Source organism: Hetaerina americana, unplaced genomic scaffold (genome assembly GCF_022747635.1).
Source record: "Hetaerina americana unplaced genomic scaffold, ioHetAmer1.1.p SCAF_3, whole genome shotgun sequence".
NCBI classification, from domain to species: domain Eukaryota; kingdom Metazoa; phylum Arthropoda; class Insecta; order Odonata; family Calopterygidae; genus Hetaerina; species Hetaerina americana.
The window spans coordinates 105,653,446-105,680,952 of record NW_027286874.1 but is presented as its reverse complement, the minus strand read 5'-3'; the positions used below and the strand labels follow the sequence as shown (position 1 = coordinate 105,680,952).

At 38.0% G+C, this 27,507-nt stretch overlaps 1 protein-coding gene across 1 annotated transcript; it reads left to right on the top strand.

The window, feature by feature from the left end:
• Positions 1–34: 34 nt before the first annotated feature.
• On the top strand, positions 35–27,507 carry LOC139690589 (carbonic anhydrase-like). Its single transcript, XM_071588068.1, has 9 exons — positions 35–176; positions 13,007–13,108; positions 14,764–14,805; positions 19,891–19,938; positions 20,887–21,060; positions 24,649–24,793; positions 24,940–25,045; positions 26,455–26,682; positions 27,360–27,507. Exons 1-9 carry the CDS (start codon positions 74–76, stop codon positions 27,462–27,464), a joined length of 1,053 nt encoding a protein of 350 aa, XP_071444169.1. The 5' UTR covers positions 35–73; the 3' UTR covers positions 27,465–27,507.

Below are 27,507 nucleotides of genomic sequence, written 5' to 3'. Positions count from 1 at the left end.
TTCTCGCGTTTCTGCGCGCAGTGAGTTTCCCAGAGCCAGTCGGTCAGGGAGTCCGTCTTCACCGACGCCGAACATGCAGAAGGTGCTTCTGCTCGTCGTTACGGCGGCCATCGCCGTCCTGGCGCCATCTCCGGCCCACGCCTCGCGGGGATCCGGACTGGAGGGAGCGCAAACAGGTGAGTAGACTTGATTCAAATGAAATTGCACGGAAATTGGGATTCTGAGATTCTCGCCCATACTCTCTCAGGTCTACGTATTTATTTACGAGGCCTTCCGAGGAAAAACTTAAATCCTCGCCCCATCGTTCATATCATTCGTTTTGGTATACTCTCTCGTATAATATGAACAATATTTTGATTTAATAACAGTTATTTAAGTTAATAACAGAAACGAAGACTATTACAATGTTCCGCTTAGCAATAAATTGGAAATATTAAGTAAATTGGATATATTAAGTGGAAAATTGTAACAGTCTTCAACAGTTTTTATGAAACAGTTCCATCGCATCACACCTGAATCTGTAATTTATCTTTCTTAAGTTATGAAGAACCTTTGCTAAGTTTTCATCATTTAATGCTTTTGAAGTGTGTTATTTATAATATCTGTGGAATAGTGTATGAAAAAAAGCGAGTTAAAAATTGTATTTTTGAATCATTCGACAAAATCTCAATCCCCATTCCACTAAATTGACTATATTTATATATTCTATTGTTTCAGGCTTCACTTCGTGGAAGTATTTAATATCCATACTAAAAGAAAGACTTGCACTTTTCCACAGATTTTATTATATGGTAGAACGCGTTTCACTGACTTGCGGCATCATCAGGTACAAAAACAACAGGTTATGGAACCTGATGATGCCGCAAGTTGGTGAAATGCGTGGTACCATATAATAAAATCTGTGGAAAAGTACAAGTCTTTCTTTTTGGTATGACTCTATATTGAACATAACGCAGCAGGTATATATATTCTTATACCAATCTGGTGGTTTGAAAGTAAACACCCTGACGCTGATACACGCTCTTCCAATTTCATAAACCATCCAAAAGCGATTCTTTCCGAGAATTATTTTAATCGTGAGCTTGACCGGGACATGTGTTAAGTGATGTTTGCTCATAGAACCTGTATTTGTGCACTGAATGTTTGACCATTTCAGCAATTATGGCTGTAAAAATAATATATATATATATATATATATATATATATATATATATATATATATATATATATATATATATATATATATATATATATATATATAATGAAATTTTATCTATTCAAATACAGCTATTCAATGATATCCTAACGGTGAATAAAGTGACCAGTCCAAGCTGATCTCCAGAGCAGTAGAGTAATATCCTAAAACCAAACGGTATTCGGGTATTTTTGTAGCCAGGAGGGAAATGTGGAAGGATAACGATCTTTCCATTTCTATATTTCAATAATCCCGTGGAGCATCGGAGAGGGAAGTGCGTGCTTGTGTGGAGGCCTTCAATAGGAACGGGTTATTGGCCTTTGCCCATAAGCCAAGGGGGTGTTCAAGTATGGAGGGGGAGGAGAAGAAGATGGTCTCAGGAAGGAGGGGGGTGAGAGTGGAAAATACCCGTAAACGTTTTATGCATGATTTATCGCGTAAATTTTTAAACTAAGAGGAGAATTGTACTGATGGCGATACCCGTTTTAGTGTACGTCCATGAATTGTCTTTCATCGGTACCAAAATTGAATTCATTCATTGAAAGACATTGCAATTAGGATTCTTCGTGTGAAGTGATGGGGTGACTTGTTTCAAAAATACATTTTGCCAGTCACCGATCGGGTGAAAGGGCCGTTCTTGAGCTGACCTGCCTTTCAATAAGTGCCCTTAAAATAGAAGCCCCTTGAGCCAAAATGATTGTGATTAACTGTCCCGTACTGCAAACCTGTGAAAATGCAGAATCCATGGAGATGACACCTTGACCTTGAGGTTTCTTTGATGAAATACCGTTACGTATTGGGGATTGTAAACTTGACGCCAGTACTTGCCAACAATATTTTGCGACCGTTGGTTGGTTAGGGGTGCAGCAGGATTGATGGAAATATCCTATCAGCGATTTTATTAAACGTAATTCCTGTTAGATCTGGTGCTTTCCCGGCGTGATTCGTGAAGGATTCTCGGGTCTTCCACCGGGTCAAGGGTTCCATATTGGCCGACGTTTCGATGCCCGACTCGTGCATCGTCTTCAGGGTTGAATCAACCCTGAAGACGATGCATGAGTCGGGCATCGAAACGTCGGCCAATATGGAACCCTTGACCCGGTGGAAGACCCGAGAATCCTTCACGAAAGTAATTCCTGTTTTTTGTCGAAGTCATATGTTGCAATCAAAACTTTGTGTACGTTCCGTTTTTTAATCGATCCCAAATTCTGGACCCTTACTCAAATCCGGATTCGTAGGATCTTTGAGGAAGGAATCTGGCCGGAAGACTTAGTGAGATCAGTTTTAGTTCCTATTCCGAAAAAGGTAAAGGCTACATCATGTGAGGACTACAGGACAATTATTTTGATATCCCACGCAGCTAAAGTTGTTCTCAGGATCATAAACAAAAGGATATAGAGTAGGGCAAATGATTACTTAGGGGATGATCAGTTTGGGTTTAGGAAGGGGAGAGGTATGCGTGATGCCATTGCAGTTATGAGATCACTAATCGAAAGGAATATAGAAAACAATCAGGACGTATTTGCCTGTTCCGTGGATTTCGAAAAAGCGTTTGATAGAGTGGATTTGGAAAAACTAATGTGTATATTGCAGGAAAATGGGGATAGACTGGAGGGACAGGAGACTAATCCGCAACCTGTACATGTCTCCAACTGCTCAGGTGCGAGTCGGGAACGTAGATTCCAAATGGGCAGTGTTAGGAAGAGGTGTTCGGCAGGGTTGCCCATTGTCACCCGTGCTGTTCAACGTACGAGGGTCATCCGGAAAGTAGTACCCGTTCGTGAAATAAAGACACAAAAGTAAATATTAACAAACATAAAAAATTTTATTTGAAAGAGGATACTTTAAACTACTTCTCAACATAATCTCCAAGCAAATTAAGGCATTTGTCATAACGTGTGACAAGTTTCTGTATTCCTGCTGCATAGTCCTTCGCCGCCAGCTCATTGAGATACGCGAGGGACCCATCTTGCACAAATTTTTGCATAATGCAGATGGTGTTTAACAATTTCATGAACAATTGTTCGAGAAACATTGGGAAAATGCTCACAGATGTCATCAATTGTGACGCGCCGATCGTTCCTCACGAATTCGTCAACTGAGCTCACCAGTTGGTCTGTAATGACAGACGGTCTCTCCGAACGCTCATCGTCGTGTGTGTTCCCCCTCCCCATGTTGAAGTTGCGACACCACCGCCGAACAGACGACTCGTCCATTACATTGTCTCCATACACCTCCTTTAATTGGCGATGAATATCACATGGGCGAACGTTTCTTGCATTGAGGAATTTAATCACTGCCCTCACTTCACAACTGGCGGCGTTCTCAATTTTTTTAAACATTGTAAACAATCACAGAAACAACACAGGCAATGCTAGCGTCACGCAACTTGGCTCAGAGAAGGCAGACAAGCCACTGAAGCTATCTGACCTCGTCCAGCGGCTACTCGCGTCGTCAGCACTTCATGCGGCACGAACGGGTACTACTTTCCGGATGACCCTCGTATATGTGGAGGAAATGATTAAAGAGGCATGGGATGAACTGGGGGTAGGAATGAAAGTGGGCGGGGAATTCGTAAAATCAGTTATGTTTGCTGATGACCAAGCTCTCATTTGTCAGTCAGCCAATGGGTTGCTAGCATTGCTGAGTGAATTGGAAATGCAGTGCGAAAGATATGGGATGAGAGTCAATATTAATATAATAAAGGTCATGCGATTTTCTAGAAAGAAAAAGGCTAAGCTAAACATTAAAATAGGAGGGCAAAAATTGGAGCAGGTAGAACAGTTAACGTATCTTGGAAGTGTTTTGGACCAACAGGGTCAAAGTAGTAGGGACGTAAGGAGAAGAATTGCGCTAGGCAAAGAGGCTTTTACAAGGAGGAGGGAGTTGATGAGAGCGACGTTAAGTAAGGCTATTAAGAAAAGACTCGTAAAAACTTTGATATGGAGCGTAGCTATGTACGATGCGGAAACGTGGTCATTGAAGCAGGAGGATAGACGTAGACTGGAGGCTTTTGAAATGTGGGTGTGGAAAAGAATGGAGAAGGTGAAATGGACAGAGAAGAAAACAAATGAGGAAGTACTTGGTATGATGGGCGAAGAGAGGGGTTTTTTGGGAGAAATCCTAAAGAGGCAGGAAGATTGAATGAAGGGCGTATTGACCGGCAGTGGGGTGTTGAAGACTGTAATAAAGGGGAGAATGTTAGGTAAACGAGGATGGGTCAGGAGAAGGATAGGGATGTTGGACGGGATGAAGGGAGGAAGAAAGTACACAGAGATGAAGAGGGACTTGTTGTGGAGTAGGATGCTGGATTGTGTTTTTTATGGGAAACAACATATTTACTCGGTAGTTGTGTTCATCTAAAACCTGCCTTAACCGGTAGATTACTTTTGAAACAACTCAGATCCAGGGATAATGAATGCCGGTATGAATATCGATCGACATGGATGTTTTGGCTCGTTTGAAGCAATCAACGTTTTGCATGGAAGCCTTAGCAGCCGAGTGGTCTGCGAACACACATTGAACGAATTATTAATTGTTATTTTACTGTTCTTCTTTTCACTAGTCGCTCGTCTCGCATACATGCACAAGAATTCGTTATTTAGATGCCACAGCGCATGAACCGTACTTAACCATATCTTCATATTTGAAATATTTTGTATTTTTAATGGTAGCTAAAGATTTCGCACAACTTAATTTTTAATTTTGAATCACTTCCTGCCATACACCCTAGAAATGGTTCACAGGTTACTACGTGGAACTAGAATCGGTGTAGTTTAAGTTGTTATAACTGTGCATTCCTTTTGGGAAATGAATGGACGTTATTATGATTTTTCGCTGGCATGCTTGTACGCAAGTTCCAAGAAGTCTATTCGGCCTGCTTTATAACCACTTCTGAAAACTGCACGTGCGTGAATTACCTCTTGAAGAAAACAAGAGCTTTTAATCGGAATATTTTACTTTTAATATTTATTCCCTCATAGGATACAGATTTTCCGACAAAACCATAGAAATAGAAGGATTTTGGTTGATTGTCACATTTCGTCTCTCCCTCTGAAGTTATTTCAGGATATCCTTGAATCCGCTTCATGCGTTCTCCCCCGAATCGGAAGTATATTTGAATTTGTTGCAAAAAGAGAAATATAAAAAACACCGGTTCAAAATTAACCACCTGTGGATGAAATCTGTGAAATCAGGCACGTAGACCACATGTCCTCGTTTATACGGCAAAAAATTATCTCACACGAACAATTTTGAAAATTATGTAATTGACGTTAGTTCAAATATTTTTGTCTAAGTATTTCAATCCTAGGATTAGCTTACTGCATCACATATCTTTCACATTCAACTGTATTTGAATGCAAGACAAGGCTGTATATTATAGAGAGACTAATGTGGTGGTTTACCAGGGTCTTCCACATCGCAGTGCTGCGGCCGATAACGTGAACTTCACTCTCGCCCAAAGTTGTGGCAGCTGATGCCGGGGCAACCCACTCGGTCTGCGCCACCAGTGCCTAATGGTGAAACTGCTACCTTGCAGTGTGGTTGCTTCGTTCCGAAAAAACCATAAACAGATTTTTTTATAAGCCGAAAAATTTTCGCCTTCCGGTGACCGGCGACCTTCGGCTCCACAAACAGACACGCTACCTCTGGTCTACCCTCGTCCCTAGTAGATATATATGAAGTAAAATTACTAAAGCTATTTATGTACTTATTATTTTCAATTAGTAGCAACAGTCCTTCCAGTGAAACTAGCGATAAATATTCATAGGATATCAAAACTGCGTAAATAGTTTTCTGTCAATTTTTCTAGGCTATGGTACCTCTGATGCATCGCTATAGTATAAGGGCGATTTTGATTTTCAGGACTCCATTCATTAATACGTTCTCAAAGCGTCCTCGTATAATCAGATCAACATACATACAGCAGCCCTAACACAACAAAAAAGGAGGATGCCACATAGTCACTGCATAATCTCGCATGGGAACTCTTGACGACTTGAAGAGAGCACGAGATTCAACTTTATCGATAGTGGGATTTTACTTGCGGCATATCGCGATGCCTTAAGCGCAAGAATTCCAGCACCAAGTCAGAGAATGATGACTAGCAGCAAATTGTTGGGAGGGAGGCACTTTCGAACGGGTGGATTCATGGAATCAATTTTCCATCGCAATCACGACCACATAAGAGAGGGGAAAGCTAAAAAAGACCACCACGTGGGCGTTGGGAAATAGGAGAAGTATATTAAGCGCACGCATTTGTTCGATCCCTTGATTGACGCTGACGTAGTCATTGGGTTACTCTTGGTAATCAACAAAACGTACTCGAATGTTGTTAGAACTGATCATTGCTGCTGCAGCTGCGTTTAAATTCAGTCACGAGCGCGCCATTTAGTGTTCAGTGCCGGATCCTTGTTATCGCGTGAATCGTGTGAGACCAAGAACGAAACGACAATTATATGTATGTTGAAAATTTCCACAGACATCCGTTTCAACCTTCTGCTTGAAACTGACCGTATTGACACATCAGTCGCCCATATCGTCAACGCATCCTTCTCCAGTGTTACCCTCTACCAATGTGTGGATCTTATTCTTGAGTCAAAGGCGTATCGTAAGACATCGAAGAGATAGTATACATCACTCCTCCATAAGATGGTGGATCCTTTCCTTAAGTGTTTACGTTACCTAATGTTTACGGTGCTGTAGGGAGGTTTAACTTCATGATTTTTTATCATTGCACATTACCATCATCGAATGTGTTAACTTGAAATTAAATATTGCCAAAATTTAAGTTTTTTTCGAACTTTATTATGCCCATAATTCCAATCCCAGAAAAAATGTCTCGCACAAAAACTCTAAAATTTTATCTAGCACAATCGGACAATATTTTTGTGGCGTCTTGGGTCCATATTGATCGCTTGATTTAACAATGATACTGTTACCACAGTATTGCTTCAACAACAGATGGACATTTACGGAGTGTGGATTATAGTAATGCACTAATCAGGAAAAAATGTTTAAAAAATTGTCCCGGATTGTGTAGCTCTATTTCCCCTCATCTCTGCCGTTGGAAAAGTTGATGGCACTATGAAAACAACATCTAGGAGTAAATTGAAGCCAGAGCACTAGGCTACAGATCTGAACGTCCAGCAAGGATTGGTACGAGTTCGTAAATCAGTAAGTATATTGGTGTAATTTCATGCATCAGTGGATGAGGATCAGTTCGTCAATAATGTATGCAGTGCGATATAACACTCATCAAAGTTCATCATAAAAAATACTAAATTTTGGGAGAAAAATGTGACGTTGGCATGAGCTAAGGTGATGAACCCAATATTATGAAACTAGAGGTTTACATTTTTATGACTTACATTACGCTGCGTAGCACCCCAGAATATTTTAGCCCTATTGCTCTAGAACTTTGAACTGTGAGTTAGTATAGTCCAATCTCCTGTCTTGCCAGAATAATCTTATTATTGAGAAGCAAATTTCTACATCTACATAATAAATACCCCCGCAAGCCGGCGCAAGGGCGTGTGGCGGGGGGGTCTAAGGTCACAACTCGTAAAAGAGAACAAAACCACATGAAAAACCAAGAAAATTCATTCAAACCTACATCCACAGTGGCGCAAATATTCATGCAAAAACCTTTTTTAACTCACACGCATGATAACGCGTATACTATCAAATAGCATACACATGCATCTTAGAATGTAGTACAAAAATGTATCCAATAACGTGCAAATTAGAATTGAAAAGTAAAAAGGGGAAATTTCACTACTTAATTTTCGAGTGCATGCAATTCATAGTCCCAAAGACCCAGGTAGGGAATATGACCCACCGCAGCAGGCAGGCGGCGGAAGCGTCGCCCCCACAGGGAGAGAGACGAGGGATGAAAGAAACTTAAAAACAAACAAAGCAGGGCAGGCAACACTGTAACGAAATTTAATGACCTCAAACTAATAACGAATTCAAATCGATAAAATATTATATCCCGTCTGCTAATAATCCAGCTGCTTTAAATTTCGCAAAAGAACCACTGAGAGAAAAAACATGAACCTATCTTAGTTCTTTTCCCTGAAGTCTTCCATCGCTTGTTACAGGTCCTTGGCATCATGCAGCTGTCTATTGTTTCTTCAAGTTTACTCCTCAGAAAATTATTATTCCTCGGTTTTCCCCAGATCAGATATTCTCTAATATTAATCAGTTTATTCCCTCTTTATCAACCCCGTTCGAGGGACCTCGTCAGTATTCACCACTTTTTCAAATTTGTTTTCACCATTCTTTGCTGAAACCACATTTCTAACAATTCAGTTTTTTCCCGCTCCTGTTACTGTCAAGTAATAGGAAAGATGGTTTTATGACTAATATCTTGATGTTCAGGCTTACATTATCGTCCGCTAGCCAATGCTTCTTCGCACAATGAGATATGACCTCCCTCGCTCCGCTTAATATTCCCCTCTCCCGCGACCTGTTTCGTCCCCCCACCTCCCATTGCTGCGGAACCCCTCCTCCTGTTCTACTGCATCCTTCGGAATCGCCATGGGCCTGTTCAGTTCCGGAACCTCAGTTTCCAGTGTCAGAGGCGTGCGCATGATAAACGACTTGCCTTTGACACCATTCATTCCGACTCGTTTACCTCATTTTGAAATTGAATCGTAACGCCAATTTTTTTAAATACCTGTGGTATTATGTACGCATATAAAAATCGGGCCATGAAATTAGTTTGTTCAATGTTCTGTGGATGCAAAACGGACTTCTCATGTTAAAATGAATCGGTCCATAATCGTTTGACTTTCTAAAACTCAACTACGAGATTTGTCACGACCAAAAAACAAAGAGGATAGAGCCCGCGAAGGGGAGATTCTGCCAATGCGCCCCCCTCTCTTGGTATTGTGTCATTGAATTTAGTGAGGGGCACATTCAACTTTTCCCATTATTTTCGCACCCGCCAGTCTATTGGGCGGTATTGATCATTCCCTCGGTGCAGCAAATCCACGTTGGAAACCGACGGCGGCCTCTGGGAAGGGAATCGCCCCCTCCCCCCTTCGCCATAAATACCCTGATGTGTGAATTCCACACGCCTTTGGGCTTAGTGACTCCATCCTCACATAAAACTAACCTTATTTTCAACTACATTCTGTCTTCCTCTGTCTGTGTCCTACGGGGGTAGGCTGAAAAGTAATTCACACATGCTTGTAGAGCGCGAACAAAAACAAATAGCAAGATCGGGAAAAAAGTACATTAAATTACAATTCTCAAGTTTCAAAATCATGTATTCATTTTTCAACATAGTCACCGTTAAGGCTAACACATTTCTCCCAACGTGTTACAACAAGTATTTTCATTCCGTCACTGAAAAACTCCGAGTTAATTAAATGAATGAGTTAAAGTATTGTTGAGGCTTTGGTTCAACTGTTTATTTAATGAAGACGGTAGGAATTCTTTGAAACCGAAGTCGAGAGCATAATAAATTATCAAGTGCCTTATGTGTGTGTGTTCAATTGAATTCATAACTAAGTTATAATATAAGAAAAGACAGATTTCACATCGCATTTACACGGACTAATACATAATATATATGCATTTGTGCATTATAAGTGACTCCGTTTTGATGCGTCGTACACTAGACGGTTTCTACTGCTTCTTTTTTTCATTCTTGATTGAAATGACGTAACTCACTTTCCCAGAGACGTCCTTTCCTCTCTCACCCGAATGCATCGGGTGGCAGAAGAGTAAGGAGCACCGCCGAATCGGATTCTGTGGTCGGTGACAGGAAGGAAAACATCCGGGAGCTACTACACATCTGGGATTCCGCGGATGGGGACGAAGAATGGGCCGAAATGGGAAACCGTTAGGGGGAGGGGGATTAAATGGAGGGAATGAATCGAGAAAAATAGCCGACTTTAGAAGAAACAAGGTGGACTGTAAAGAAGGTGACCCTTGAGATACTTTCTTTCGAAACGTAGTGGTACTCATGACTCGCGCGGTGTCATTCCTCAGAGAAAATGTTTTCCTCGCCAGTTGGACGCGATTCAATGATTTAATAGGGGCCGCGCAAGAATCTTTTCAGTTTCGAAACTCCACGTTCATGGAGACCCCTATCATCCAGCGCATCCTGCGTGCGTCATGCAAAAGACTGTGACAATCCTCATGATGAGAATTAATTCAAAAAATATATTTCCCTTGACGCCCCGACACGCGCTCTTCATAGTGGTCTCCCACAACGGTCCTTGTTTGCGATTATTTTCTTCCTAGGGTACTCTGAATTTTTGTGGCATGATCTAACTCTCTCGGTTAGCACTCTAGACTATAACAATGCAACAAAGGGTAAGAGTCATTCGCCTTGATTAGGATGATGATTTTTTATTCTTTGAAATCGTTGCAATCGTTGAAATTAATGCAACAATTAAAGGACGGCTTCGTTAAAAGTTACCGTCGCGGCATCTCCCGCAGTTTCTTTTAATTTATTCTAGGTTATAGTTTCTTCAATGCTCTTTGGAACACCAAAATATCATCTTCATGAGGTGAATTCTCCTGAGGATTGTCATAAATGAACGGACGTACATACGAGGGTTGCTATTTTATACTTGAAGCCTTGACAACACGAAGTGCTTCAGGCGCCATCTGACGTTTCCAACTGAAAGTTTGACCCTTTTAACGCTAAATTTCTTCAGAACCTTTTGTCGTTTGGTCATCCTCCGTATAGCCCTGATATAGCATCAAACGACCTCTTTTTACTCTCGTTTATCAAGAAAAAATTGCGCGGCCAACGTTGCTCGGCGCCTGAAAAAGCCCATTGTTTCTCGAAGTATTCTCCATGATAAATACACTTTTGCATGCGCTCGAATCAATTTTCGTAACACTTTTTCCACTCCGATTAAGGGTCCTCCAAAACATGGTTTTTGGATGTATCGGCAGACAATTTTTTCAAAGTACATTCATAAACCATGTTTTGGAGGTCCCTCAATCGGAATGGAAAAAAGTGTTAAGAAAATTGGTTCGAGCGCATTCAAAAGTGTATTTATTATCATGGAGAATAGTTCGAAAAACAATGAAGCCATTTTCAACAATAAATTGCCGTGTTTTCATTATTAGGCTAAAAATATAAATAGCAACCCTCGTTCTTTCCTTCGGAGCAAACTCCCGGGAGGAAGGCGTGGCGATCAGGTGAAGGAGTTCTGGAGGTTGCTCGACCGACTGGGGCGCCTACACGCATTCCTCTCACCAACGAGTCTTCCTTTTTTCTTAGAATTTTCATCATTTCTTACACGTCCGATCCAGAGGGATAATGCGGTCCTTTAAGACGGAGTGGTTATGCACGTTTCTTTCTGATAAATGACCTCAAAATATGAGTTTACCTTTTCACGAATGTTGCTTTCATGTTCACGAGCTTCTCACAATAAATTCCGAATTATTTTCTCTGGACTACGTTTCATGTCATATTAATCGTATTATCCAGTCATATGATTTTAATCTGGCCCATTAATCTTTTATTCAGTTTATTATATTCCACGGCACATGTACTGGTATTTATATTTTGATAATACATGGTTTGTATAAAATGTATCGGGAAAGTCTCGGTAAAATAGATTTATTTCAGATATTGCCTCTCGAAATTCTTTAAAAAGCATCCCTTGAGCGTCGCACTTTTAACAGTGGCTTTTCCACAACTCGAAGGCTCCGTGGTAGGCGGATTCCGGAAGGTCCTTAAGAATCCGCGTTCAAGCTTCTTTTACGACACTTAGGGTCATATGGTGGTGACGTTTGAGGAAGGATTTCACTTTTGGGAATAGGAAATAGTCCGCTGGCGCCAAATCAGGACTGTAAGGGGGTTGGGGAATCGTCGCGATGCCATTGTAGAAGGTCTTCGCAAGCAGAGAGTCGACTTTGGTCGTCCATCAAGACATTCGGGACAAGTTTAGCGCAGATGTTTTGCATTGCCAAATTTTCAGTGATAATGGTGTGCACTCTCATCTTAATCAATGCCAATACGATCTGAGATCATGCGAACCCTTAAACCGACGGTCTGCATTCAGCACTTCACACACACTCCAGGAAAAAATTGTTCCCAGTACTTTTTATACAAACCTTTTAGGCGAAATTTTTTCGACATCGTTATTCTTAAAATTTCGAAATGAGCAACATTTCTCAGTTGATAACTTGTTTGCGTGCGCTAATCAAAGCCCGAATGGCAATTATTTTGTGATTCATTTTCAGTCACGCAATTGATTCATGAGTTAACCCTATGAGGTACTTTTATGTTAATTTTAATCATCAAATTTACACAATTTAGCCATTTTTCCTATCTGAATATTTCATTGGTAAACTAAGACAATATTTACCTTTGGTATTCGTGAATCGCAAGGAAACAATAGAAGCTGGATGAAGGCTCGAATGATTTCATTAAGCCTCGTTCAATAGGTTTCAGACACTGGATTGGACCTAATTTACAGAATGAACGCCTTGCCAACGATTATTTACCGGAAACAAGAAGGCAGCAGATATTTTTCAGTGGTATCTCGACCTCTACTTGAGGTGCTATGTGGAGAGTACTTCGAGTGAGTGCGACGTCCGTCGGAAGGGACGTTAAACCATGTGAACCCGTTGGCGCTTTTCGACAAGAGTAGGCTAATACCGACGCCGGGTTTCTCTCCACCCTTCATCCTTTCTCATCCGTCCCTAATGGCGCAAATGACGGTCGCCTTCCCCCCTCAAACTACGACAATATTAAATAATTTTTAATGGGGACACACGTACTTTTAAGAGTTTCTAATGAAAATGTTTCTCTTTCAATATTTTCTTTCGCAGATGGAAAAGTGGCGCACAAAAGAAGCCGATGGCCGAGGAGAGCTTCGTCGGAAAATATCTACTTCCCTACCAAAGAGCTCGAAGACCTCCTAAATGCCAACCGTAAGCATTGTCCAAATAATGTGTGCAAATTGTCGTACAGTAATTCCTTGAGTAATTAATATTCTCTTGCCTTGAGTTAAAAATATACATTATGCCAAGACAAATTTTATCTTAAATTTTCTATTAAAAAAACGTAGAATATATATGTATATATATATATATATATGTATGTATATATATATATTATATATATAGGTATATATATAGGTGTATATATATACATATATATATATATATATATATATATATATATATATATATATATATATATATATATATATATATATATGCTTTCGTTGACGTAATACGGAAGTGCCGAATAGTACAATACACAGTAACACACAAGATAATATAGAAACACAAAAAAAGAAGAACACTCGCACGTTATTTCTTGATATTCCGACGGAAACAATCCTAGAGATGAAGAATCATAGAGATGAATCATAGAGATGAAGACGGATTGTTTCCGTCGAAATATCAAGAAATAACGTGTGAGTGTTCTTCTTTTTTTGTGTTTCTATATTATATTGTGTGTTACTGTGTATTGTACTATATATATATATATATATATATATATATATATACATATATAATTTATATATCCATACAATGTGTGTGTGTATGATATATTTAAAATTTGATAAAACAGTAGCAATTCTTCCCCGAATAAATTAACTTAGTATTTTTTCACACACTAACTGTAGAATACCCCCGGTTTCGACGCATAGGCGACATCATCAGGTATAAAATCATTAATGATGTCGAATTTACGTCGAAACCGGTAATGCGTATTATAAATATTTTTGTGTGAACAAATACCAATTTTATTTATAATTCAGTGATCATGATTTTTCACAAAGTAGAGCCTCAAATTACCAAATTCAGTAGCAATTCTTATCTGCCGGAGTTTGGACTGCATTCGATAATTTTTCATAAATTTGTATGCTTAGTCAAAAATGTCACGAGCGGAATGATTCGATGAGAGAAACGGCCCACCCTTCGTCTAAAGCAATAAATGAAGTACCCTCACTCGCGGAGGCTGCCTTGGGATCAGGTGGAAATAAGAAAAAATTGCCTAAAGTTCCAAGAATTAATGGAGTGAAGCAGTATTTTATGTGATAAGCATTCAAGTCTACGTATTTTTTTTACCTTTACTCCATTTTTTGGTAAAGGTTACATTTAAGAGTCCCCATATTTGTATTGTTGTTTTTAATGGCCAATGTAAATCTAACATATATGCAGCTACACTTTTTTTCTATGATAAATGATTTTAACATACTTGGTACCTACTATATTTACGTGCTATATCATGTAAAATTCACCTAGGGCACACCAATACTATAGGTTACTAATTGAATATTAATTAAGCGTGGAAATTTAGCATCAAGATGCTAATTTAAAATTGATAAGCATGAGAACGAGGAACGATTACTCCCGTTTCACTTTCGGTATTGAAATCGCATTGATTCCCGAAAATGGGGCTGAATGTAACCAGCTAAATATTCCCCTAGTCAGATTTCGTGAAAGGTGTGTCAAAAGAAAATAATGGTAATTATATATAATTGAGGAAACACTCGGTCAATTCTTGACCCATAGAGTTTGGTCAATTTTGTTTTTCAATTGTGAAATTTAAAGACAATACTTGATTTTTTCAGGTGGTGACCGCTGGCATGCCATTGTGTTTCCTGGTAACTCAGGTAAGAAACATTTGGTTGCAAGGCAAACGAGCACATCATATGCATCGTGCCCTCTGTTGATTTATATTCATTGATAGGATCTGTTCCATTGTTCCGGAAAATTATTCTAATTCAACGTGCTTCACCTCTATTCTAATCGTGGAAGCTACGGCATCAAATTGAATAAGGCTGAAGGGACTACTATTACTGGGTCGACAAATGATTGAAGAATGACGTTCATCTAAGCAATAATAGGAATGGGCATATCAAATACGATAAGATATAAGTAGAACAAAGATATTGAAACCATTTTGCGCGTGCCCTATAAGGCTACTCCTTTGGGCGGTTCTCACAGGAGTGTAGCCTTATTGCAAATGTATGCACTATAAGTATTGTAAAAAGATTTATAAAATTTTCGATATTGTAAAATAAGTTACGAAAAAGGCGAACTGGACGATCTTTACTAAACATTGAAAGCGAATAAACAAATGAAAATACTCAGTTCACAGAAGTTTTGTATTTTATTTCCTTCTCATACTCGGGACGTCGCACTTAATGTATTTCGCATCATGTACGAGGGTCATCCGGAAGGTAGTACCCGTTCGTGAAATAAAAAGACAAAAGTAAATATTAACAAACATAAAAAATTTTATTTGTAAGAGGATACTTTAAACTACTTCTCAACATAATCTCCAAGCAAATTAAGGCATTTGTCATAACGTGTGACAAGTTTCTGTATTCCTGCTGCATAGTCCTTCGCCGCCAGCTCATTGAGATACGCGAGGGACCCAACTTGCACAAATTTTTGCATAATGCAGATGGTGTTTAACAATTTCATGAACAATTGTTCGAGAAACATTGTGAAAATGCTCACAGATGTCATCAATTGTTACGCGCCGATCGTTCCTCACGAATTCGTCAACTGAGCTCACCAGTTGGTCTGTAATGACAGACGGTCTCCCCGAACGCTCATCGTCGTGTGTGTTCCCCCTCCCCATGTTGAAGTTGCGACACCACCGCCGAACAGACGACTCGTCCATTACATTGTCTCCATACACCTCCTTTAATTGGCGATGAATATCACATGGGCGAACGTTTCTTGCATTGAGGAATTTAATCACTGCCCTCACTTCACAACTGGCGGCGTTCTCAATTTTTTTAAACATTGTAAACAATCACAGAAACAACACAGGCAATGCTAGCGTCACGCAACTTGGCTCAGAGAAGGCAGACAAGCCACTGAAGCTATCTGACCTCGTCCAGCGGCTACTCGCGTCGTCAGCACTTCATGCGGCACGAACGGGTACTACTTTCCGGATGACCCTCGTACAAATGTGATTTTGATTAATTCTGTTGTCCTTAAAATTTTGTAACATATTTTGCTCCTTCCTTTATTTTGGCTGGAGAGATTTCTTGCTTTTCTTAAGTCTAATACTCAAGCCCTTTACCTACATCTGGGATTTGGGTATCGGGCTGGGCAACTATGATTAGATTTTAGCTAATTGCTGACTTGATATTAAGGAATAGAAGGCTTTAAAAAAGCCTTCTATACCTTAATTTAAATTTTGTAGTATAGAATTTAAATACTGTAGATGATATACAAGGGAAAAAGAAATTAGAGCCAAAAAGACACTGTTTGGATGGCTTAAAAAATATATTGGTGCTCAAAGAGAACAGAAACAGTGAAAGATTGATTTAGAGATCAATAAAATAATCAAGAATAACATTTCAATCAAACGCAGACTGGAGAGAGATAAATGGTTAGAAGATTAGATAAATTGTCAGACAAGGTAAAAGGAAATGACAAATAAGCATAACCTGTGCAAAATAAATAAATCACAACAATATAACCTTAGAACTAGAATTGTTATACTGATTAAAAAGAAAAAAAGACAAGAAGAAATGGGCAGATTTCAAGAAAATTTGTATTTTCACTGTGTGGAAGACCATCAAAACGCAAAGGATTATTTTAGAACAGGCAAATACTTCCAATAAATATGAGGAAGGTCAACCAAAGGCAAGACGCCTTCAAGAGTAGAATCCGATCAGACCCTAATCAGTTAGGACACGAAAAGGAGATGTTCGGGCTGAAAAATTTAAGAAAGGGATGAAGGAGATGTTTTTTTAAATATCGTCGCATATTGCCATGAAAACAGAAAAGTGCGTATCTTAAGACTTGGTGCGAAATAAAACTATTATGATGCCCACAATTGAAAGACAATGGAACGTTTCAGCTAACGCGCAATATCCTTGCTATCAAAATCCTCTAAAAAATTCTGCAAAAATATTTTAAAAAGGATAAATCCCAGGAGAAAAAAATACAAATACGATCAATTAGGATTTTAAAATAAAGGAAGAGGAAACTGAGAAGAGAAGAAAGCAAGAGGCATGTATACAGGAAAACTCGTATTTCTTTTATGGATTTGGAATTAATATTCGACAAGGTCGACTAGAAGAAGTTAATATCGGCTATGAGGAAATCTGAGCTTGGTTGGAAAGACGGAAGACTCAACCTTTATGCTTAAACATACACTCAATGCACTGAAATCGATAAAAGGGAAGTAGTTAAAATTAAAAAAAAGTGTCAAAAGATATCGACTTACAGCATTACTATTCGACGTATTCACGGAAGAAGCTACAATAGACCACACAGAAACAACAAAATGAATTTTAAAAAAGGGAAACGCATTATTAAGCGTAATGCTTGGAGATTACATTGAATTTTAACAATATCAGCTAAATAAAGTAAACAAAAGTGCCATTGAAGGCGTTTAAATGATTTCAAATTGATAATAAAATCCAAAAAAAGGTCAAGATAAAGTCTATTTTGAAATGAACGAGGGAAGAAATGATGAAATACAAAAAAAGAATAAAAAAATTAGGGAAATAGAGGAAATTTGTCACCTGAGAATCGTGATTTATATTCAAAATTGCAACGTAAGAGATGGAAAGAAGATAACATCAATGCCAATCAAAACAAGCCTTCCAGGACAAGCAACAACCACAGACTAGCAATCGTACTCGACTGCACAAAAGAAAATAATATGAGAAAATGTTTAAAGAAAAATGCGCCATGATGATGGTATGATTTTTATAAGAGGTGAAAATTTTCTTCTGGGGTTCCAACAAGTACCTTCTGCGAAATGCAATTCCTAGTGACCAACATAAGTAAACCTCCGTATGAGTATTAGACAGATATTCTCCCACGAGCGAATGAAAAATAAAATCCTAATATTATTGAAATAATCTAAGGCAAATGAGTGCGAAAGTTGGAGACCCAAAAGTGCACTGAAAATGGGAGGGGGGGCGTGGACCCTTTGAAGGCCGACTCATTCCATCTCCCACATTTATCTCTTCTTACACGGGGAATATAGAGGTGGCGACTCAAGATGACTTCTGAGACGGTTTGATGGCATTTAAAATAACACAAGGCTCTACTTACCACTAACCCCATGTAATTTTTACAACCTAATACGTGTTACATTCTCAACATTTCTACGATTAATAAATAACTTTGGCATTCCTATAAGTTCGGATGATTATTATGTATAAAAAATATATCATTCAATTTTATAGAGACAGTTGGGACTGTGAAAACTGTCTGTTAGTCTGAACCCATTCAAAATTTGTGGAATTTTACATGTTGAATTTTTGTGATAGTCATTGAGCAGTATACACCAATGGAAATTTCATAAATTGATGATAACTTCTCAATATTTCACTGATTTAAATATATACGCATACGTTAAATACATACTTATGCATCCAATATATATATTGTAATCAGGCAATGCATTATAAAAAGAATTGTCGTATTTGCCGATTCCAGTCTTTTAAATGCGATTTATCGCTGATCTTCAAAATGTCCATTACTGAGGGGGCGACACCACCATTCGCAAAGCTAGCATTGAGCTTCCCATTTGGGGTCAATTAATGACGCGGCAAATCCATAAGCGCGGATCCGTTTGATAAATAAGGAAATGTTTGCTAATCCTCATAAGCGCACACATCCCGGGGTTTTCGTTGGCCATGCAACTCAAGACAGTCGAGTGTTAGTTGTCTCCAGACGGCACTTGCCTCTTAAAGACCCGTGGCCATTAAGAGCCAGGAGTTGTCTGAAAACCCTCCATAGCAGAGATGGACAGTCAATTAGAGTCAAGGGCCTTCACTCAGTGGAAGAGAAATAAAGAGGTCGGGAAAAGTGCGGATTCAGAGTGGAGAAAAGAAGAAGCATGATGAGGCAAAACGCCGTGATATTGTTGAATGTTTTCCACCATCAAATCAGAAATCCGTGGTGCAGTAAATAGAGGGATAAGATAACAGGGTGTTCAGGGGAATGTTGAGCGATAGTCATAAAACTAAGCCAGTAACGAATTACTGTGGCACTGGGAATTATTCCGCTGAAACTTTGCATCAATCACTAAGGTTAAATTCGAAAAATTATTGCAAGTGACTTAAGTAAAACTTTAAAAATACTTTATTTAATTTCGTTCCAAACGTCCAGAACGCATCACTTCAAATTTCCCATCCCAATCACACTCATTGCGTTCGACGCTCTTGTACACTTGACAGCTAATATGCATCTGCCAATGAATCAAAATAGCTAAAACTATTTAGACCTCGATCGGAGGACGCCTCGATAGCTTAACTGGCTAAAGCACTCGATCGGATATCGAGGGATCTTGGTTCGAATCCCAGTCAAGGCGAATGATTTGTACACTCTGAAATTGTAGCATTGAAATGCACATTAGCGGATGACTCCGTTAAAAGTTGCTGTTGTGGCACCTCCCGCAGTTTCTTTGGAATTAGACCTCTATAGTTTAAAACAATTGAATAACAACTAAACACGTTTGTAAATGAAATGATGGATAAAAACATTAGTTTCATATGCATGCTTAATTGCGATGAAAGTACTGACAGACAAAACAGATCGAATTCTTCAACTTCAACAAAATATTATCAACAACATCGCGAATTTTAATGCAATATACGTACGAGCTTAAAATTACAGTTCCTGTGCATCTCATACTGCTCTCATGCAACCACGAAAATTCACCGTTTTTCATTATTACTTCATTAACTTCTGTGTCATTTCTTTATTTCCAGTAACCCAGACTGTTGTCAACACAGATTTTGGATACGGACCAGAAGATGGTAAGTTGTTCATTCACGTCCAAAACATCAAACCGCCATCGAAAGCTTCACTTTCTCAATTTAAGAAGAGTTACTGCGGAAAGAGAGCAGGCCATTCATTCCAATTATACATACATCACTCTCTCACTCTTTACATTGATAATTTAAGTTAACTCCATATTTTTAAGTTTTTTCAGCCGATGTAAAATCTAAGAGTTCACTTTCTTCCAGCATCCAGTCAATCACTTAGTCGTAGTTTTCTCGTTGGCCTTGTTCCCACTTGTCATTTATGTCATGGGCGATACGCATGACTCCATAATTAGGCCAGTGTTCCTTGTATGCCGGACAGAAAATTGGGCCGTTTCTTCGTCAAATGTTGACAGACAAACTATATTCAACAGAGCAAGTAATCTTATAGTCGCTCATTCCACGCAATATGTTAAAGTATCTTCACAAATGATATTCTACCTGGAATAATCTTTTAGGAATAAAGTTTTATGCGTGAATATTATTATTACCCCCTATCACACACCCTGGCGGTGGCTTGCAGGGTATGTATAAATTAAAAAAATAAATGAATATATAAATAAAAATTATTTAAGTTATTGCCAGGGTTCGAAAACTCAACGTACGTTTTTAGGAAAAAAGGATATATGAAAAAACCAGGCCCAATTTTCATGATTCCATTTACTTTATACATAATACTTTATACATAATAAATGTATTATGAGACAAGAAATTCGCCTAAATCTGTTGAATTACTATGTCTTTATTAATTATTTTTAATGGTTGATTAAAAAACTTAAAAATGTTCAAATTTGTCTTTGGTTTTGACAATTTTAGGGAACGAATTTTTGCCCCCACTGAGAATGGTTGAACTCTTACTTTTTCATCTTCGTACTTAGTATCCATTTCATGAACGAAATGCATTCCTTAAGTAAACCAACGGATTGTTGCTTCCTCTTTCAGGACCTCACACTTGGAAAAAGAAATTCCCCGCTTGTGGTGGACGCTACCAGTCACCAATCGACATCAATTTGAACATTGCCCAATATCCATCGGATGATGATGAGACTGACCTCTTCTTTTACAATTACGATGTACCACCATTGGAGATGGCAGTGGAAAACACGGGACATTCACGTATTTCCTTTTACTTTAACATTTCAAGTCTACCATAGATTTAATTTAGTCGAAAGCAAGGACCCTAAATTTAATAGGTTTTGCTCTTCGAATCTCCAGATGCTTGAATACCTTGTAAACATGCATACACTCTATTCAATACATGTACTGCATTCAACCAAATGAGAACTTAAAAGGCAGTTACGGACGTGAGTGCTCGTTTTACTATTACAACTGGCAATGGCCAATTGAAAAAAAATCAATTCGTCATGAATTTCATACTAATTTCAATCTAATTGAAGCCAAATGGATGCTCATAACGTTTCGTGCTGTCAAGCAATTCTCACATTTGGTGAAGAGGCGAATCACTTGGCACAATCTTCGAGCTAAGGCGCGAGTGAATATCATGGAATGATCAAAGCAAATGAGTTTGTGAGAAATGTTTCCAGTGAGGATACAAGGAGAGAGGTAAATCAAAAATTCAAATCACGAGTGCTCATAAAATCGAAATACAAAGGCAAAAATGACCACAATTATCAACCAGAAGTGCGGTGTTGATATGTTAGAGTAGAACTCACCTATAACTAAGCCAAAAGACGTTTGATATCAACACATTAGGGTAGGGGGCCAGTTCCCTTCCCTGTGCCGTCTATGATTTCCTAAGAAAATATCTGGTAGCCGGAAAATCACATAGTTTGGGTGGTTTATCTTGATTTACTTTCTCTACATATCAAATTACTAATTTATCAGATGAATTAATCCTTGTTTTGAAATAAGTCTTACTACAGCATGTGTAAAAATTTGCAACTTATTTGATAGTTTTTTACTGAATATTTTTTTCCCTTTTCCCTTACTCTCCCATATCCTCCTTTGTCACTTACCCTTCACACCTGGTGCTTGCACCCCCTGCCACTCATCTTTTTGATGGATCGCAGGGTATTTATGTCAATGTCAACCTGAGGATGCCCAGAAGCGTCTCCATGAATTGAACCTGGGCTTTCCAGTCAACAGTCCAACGCTCTACCCACTAGACTACCACATCTCATATCTTTATTTTATCTGTGTTTTCAATTGCTATTTGGAATAATGTAATAATTCTAACGAGACATCATTCACCAGAATTTACTCAGTTACTAGGCTGCTATCAATCGACTTCAGAAACTCAAGTGCATCAACCCTTAAAACTCTACATTCACGTTTTGGACATTTGTGCGAATAGATTACTGTACTATTTTCTCTTGGACGAAAGAGTGGGGTGCGTTTAAACGTTTCTCGTCGCCGTTCCTCGGTCATGTTGTACATAAATGTTACAAAAGAAATTTATTTGTCTTTTATAGACACTGCACACAATGTATACGCAGTTTTTAAAATTAGTAACCGTTCTCTTGTAATTTGTTACCAAAAGTCAACCTCGGAAATAATATGCAACGTCGAGTGTAGTTATCTCATACAGGTAAGATGTTACAACAGGGAGTCGCCGCAAAATTCCGAACATACAAGGCGAAGTGTGAATGGGGTTGGTGTGGTGGTTGGTACATACAAATTTTGTCACCCTGGGGGCCCGGGTTCGAATCCCAGAAGTGGCAGTATTTTTCAGTGGTATCTCGATCCCTTTAGTGTGTCATGTGAGTAGTTGAAGTGGAGTAAGCCGTCCGTCCGATGGGACCTATAGGCGTTTTTCGTTTAGAGTAGGTTTCTCTCCACCCTCCCTCCATTCCCTGAACATCCTGCCTCTGCCTAATTACCCCCACCTCTCCCTAATGACGCAAATGGCCTCCACTGACGGTCGCCTCATCTTATTACTTCTACCATGAGGCGAGGTCATCACATGCTGCTCACTAAACCTGAATCTCCGGAATGAGCCGATGCCACTTTCTATCACGCGACGCATTCAAAATTTAGCGCTATCTACAGGCCGATCAGAGTTGCGAATTTCAGAGGCATGCATACATTTTGACTCGAGACATAGATGCGGATGTCGGCTAGCCCACCCTCAAATTGTGACGGAGTTTAAATTGTTGTCTCTTTAGCGGAAAGATAATTCGCTAAAATCTGGTTAAACACGCGATGGCATTAATTATGGGAAGAATCAACCCCAGCCGTACTCTTACAAATGGGCGAAGGATATGGTATAAAAGAGGAAATAAAAAAAGTAAAATAATAAAAAAATAAATAGTTCAAATTGATAAAAATTAAAATAAAATGATATAGAAGGGGTACGAACAGAAAACGATTAAACAAAATAATGATGACAAAAATCGCTCTGGATAAGTTGTACTAAATAGCATTGACCCTTGCCCTAATCAAGCAATCACCATTCAGGGGCTTAGAAGTGAATCACCTCTGCAACAGCGGCCCGCCAATCACACAATGAAATAAAGTAAATGCAAATAAATCAGGCACTCTCTAGCTTGGATATACCATATAGCGTTGATCCTTGCTTGTCTCATGTACTCAAACTTCAACAAAAACGCTCTTCTATTTTCATTAAATTTGAATTATTTATTTATTATTCTATTTTTTTACTTTCCTCTCTAATTTCCCTCGCCATATCCTTTGCCCATTTGTAAGAGTTCGGCTGGGGTTGATTCTTCCCATAATATTCATTCAGCCGTAGTTACCATTCACTTCATACATCGCGTTGACTATTTGCACCAGCCTAATTGGATTAGTGCGCAAAAATTTTTTTTGAGCTGAAGAGAATTTGGAATAGTTAACTTACAAGTACACAATGCAAAGGAAAGCAAAACTCGAAAATTACGATTTTGTAAATCATATGAATCTGGTTCATTTTATAACCAGTGAATGAAGATGGTAGATTTCTGTCTATACCCTCCAGTGAAATTTTTAATGCACAAAATTCAGGTAATTTATAGAAATAATGCTTGTGGAAGAGATTAAGTCCCAGAAACCCGAGTATACAGTCATCAAATCCTCCTTATTCTATTAACAATAGTGCGTATTGGCTAGTAGTTCCCCACTTTCTGTCCAAACTTCCATTCTGGGACCAGCACAAAAAAATAATTCACTGCTTTCACTGTACATAGATGGGATTTCAATCACTAAAATAAAAGGCTTGCAGCACCAATTTAAATATTCAACTATTTGAATTCAAATATTTGAAAAAATATACCTATTTTAATGAATGTCACACTATTATAGCAATTCAAATCATTTTCAAAATGGCTAATCATTTTTATAATACAGGTTATGGCTTAACCATTTATTCAAAAAATTATATGCATTAGGCAGAAGCCCTGGGGAAAAACTTCTTCTTCAAGATGCTTTTCTGACTGCTGAGACATATTTACTCTGCTTATAGTATATATGCAATCCCAAATCAATGATCAAACAGAGACCATCTTGGCTTATGTACGACTTTCTACATTAGCATTTTTCTCACAAAGTCAATGCCAATATGCCACTCTTTGATATGCATAAGCTTGTTCCATGGCGACTGTTTACTTGAGACTATCCTGGCTTATTCCATATGATAGACTCACTAATTACATGTGTCTGAATTAATTAGGCAGAATAGCCTTGCTATATTTATAATGAATGAGTGCTCAATCATGCTTTGAAATACATAATCTTATTTGACTGTTTTAGTGAGATTGACTGGGAACTGGAGTACTGGGAGGAGGCCCAGTATTGAAGGATTTGTTTTGCCCGAAGAATATTCAGTGGCGGAAGTTCATTTCCACTGGGGAGCCAATGATCGCGAAGGAAGCGAGCACTTGATTGAGGGACAGCGGTGGGTAGACCTAAAAATGCAAATAGCAATTTCTAACCTAATCCAGTTCACATGCAAATCAGGGAATGACATTTAGTAGATTATGTCAAAAAATATTTGGCTAAGAACAGAATGTAAATAATAATAACAACTTTGATCTCCCTTAGATACCCACTGGAGATGCATGTAGTCAACTACAAAACATCTTATGGTACATTTATGGAAGCCACAACAAAGAATGATGGTCTTGTCGTCATCAGCTATTTGTTCAAGGTTGGTGTTTGATTATTTTCTGCCCAATGACTTCGTCTCCTCAGAAAAACAATGTGAAATGTTCTTAACATTTGCAATTAGTGTGATCTTACACATCTTTTTTATTTATAATCACCAAGACTCAAAGATCGCAGTTGTTTTACAATCCAATTTATATTTATTTTAGTTGACTGAGACCTCCACCATCAGATTCATTATGGGTTTATTTTAAATTCAGAAACAGTATAAACATTAACATACCTTAAAATACAATGATTGATCAGGTACCTTAATATTTTTTTGAGAGAAATGCCTTCAGTTCATATTTGTTAATACATACGAATTGTATTTAAATTTATTAGTTATATTTTGGTAAATATTATGACAATGATTTTTTTAAGATAATTATTTTACATATAAACTATGATTTCCTTTCCAAAGGAATTGAAATTTTATGGATCCAACCCTCAAAAAGTTTCATTAGTTTAATGAATGGCTCAGATGTAATAATTTTCAATTGAGTATCAAACCTATTGCTTTACCACTGTTCTAAGCTAATGCTGAATGGAAGTAATCTACGAATTCTAAATAGGGGCAGAATTGCATTGGTTTTTCCTTGCACGGAGGATTTTCCAGTAAATGTTTTCAGAACATGAGACTGAAAGGAGCCGTTTCATCAACAGTGGCCAGCTTATTTGTGTATCTGTCATCACCCTAAGAGCTTGTGTGCCAATGTCCACAATTGGTCATGCATGGCATTGGACAAAATTTCATTAAATTGATATCTGAATGGTTAGCACCACTTCACACAAAAGACTGATGTGCTTCAATAATAAATTAATTGGCATATTTAACCCTGTTGTTCATTTATTAAGACTGTGGGCCGCAATGCAACAGTATTTTATCATTAAAATGCAAGTTAAAATTAAGGAGTGTTGCATGGATAAGTGAATAAGATAAAAGTTTAACTACAATTACCAAGATATCATTGTTTTACTAATATACACACACACATATATATATATATATATATATATATATATATATATATATATATATATATATATATATATATATATATATATATATATATATATATATTATATATATATATATATATGGGTAAATACTAAACCAAACCCATTATATTTTAAAATACAAATCTTGGACAATATCAATGTTTTCATTATGAGTATTTTCATTGTATAAATGTTTAAATATAAAAATGATAGCACAACTAAGAGGCAATTTAATGCATAAGAGATAGAGTAAGTAGCCTTCAGATCATTAGCAGTCTACCAGTAAAAGTAAAATTGCTATGAAGGGGCATTTGATATTTTGCCAAAATTGCTAATCAAAACTCCTTCTATAGCATGTGTGAAAGTAGGATATGAGAGAGAGAGCATGACATATGATTCTACCTCTTCCAGGTTCATCGTCACATAAATCAAGCACTGCAGAAGCTCCTCATGGCCTACAAGGATATCACAAAACCCAAATCACCCGGAGTACCTATAGAGCCATTTTCATTTGACAAACTTGTGCATCCATTCACAGGAAATTATGCAACATATCTTGGGTCATTGACCACACCTCCCTGCAGTGAAATTGTCAGGTGGATTGTAAACCTTGAACCGCACTTTGTTTCACATGAGCAGGTAATGCAACTTCAGCCGTTATTCCGTTGAATGTGCAAAATTACGAGATATTTCATAAAATAAAACAATAGATTTTTAATCACATTTCAACTTTCTACAGCCTGTTGTTCACTCTTCCAAATTCCTCTTTGATTATTAATTACAATGGTTTTCACTCCAAATTTTTCTCAGAATGTAAAAAAAAAGTTTAACACATAAATTTATCTACATTTTACATGAATTCATATTTGCCCATGATTTATCACAAGGGGTCTCAAACTTTAGTTATTTGGGTGGCCATAAATGGCAATGACCTTCTATTCTTTAGTTATTACTAATTCCTAACTCATTTGATAAACGGAAGCAGAGGTCCACTCCACTCACAAGCAGGAGTTGTAACTTCCTGCAGAGACCAAACCATCAAGCAGCCCTTAGAATTACTACCACAAAAATCTTGCCAGTTTTATTCTCATTAATATGATAGACTTTAATATCTGGTTTTACTTCTTTTTTGCTCAGACAAATTAATTAAAAGTCTATAACTTCCATTTTCAGGTAATCAAGTTAAAAATATTTAATAGCTACCTACTAAAATCTAATTTCATGTGAAAGATTTGGTACTTAATTATCTTGATGAAAGATTACTTGCTATCGATGAATAGCAATGATTTCTAATGCTGTAATTTTATTTTTTACAGATAGAGACACTTAGGGGACTGAGAAGGGGTGACGGAGAAAGGATACTGTTTAATTTTCGTCCAATTCAATCCCTAAATGGTAGGGCTATTACTCATGTGTACTAAAGTTTAATGCTAATACATCAAAATGTAGTTTTGTAATATAAGT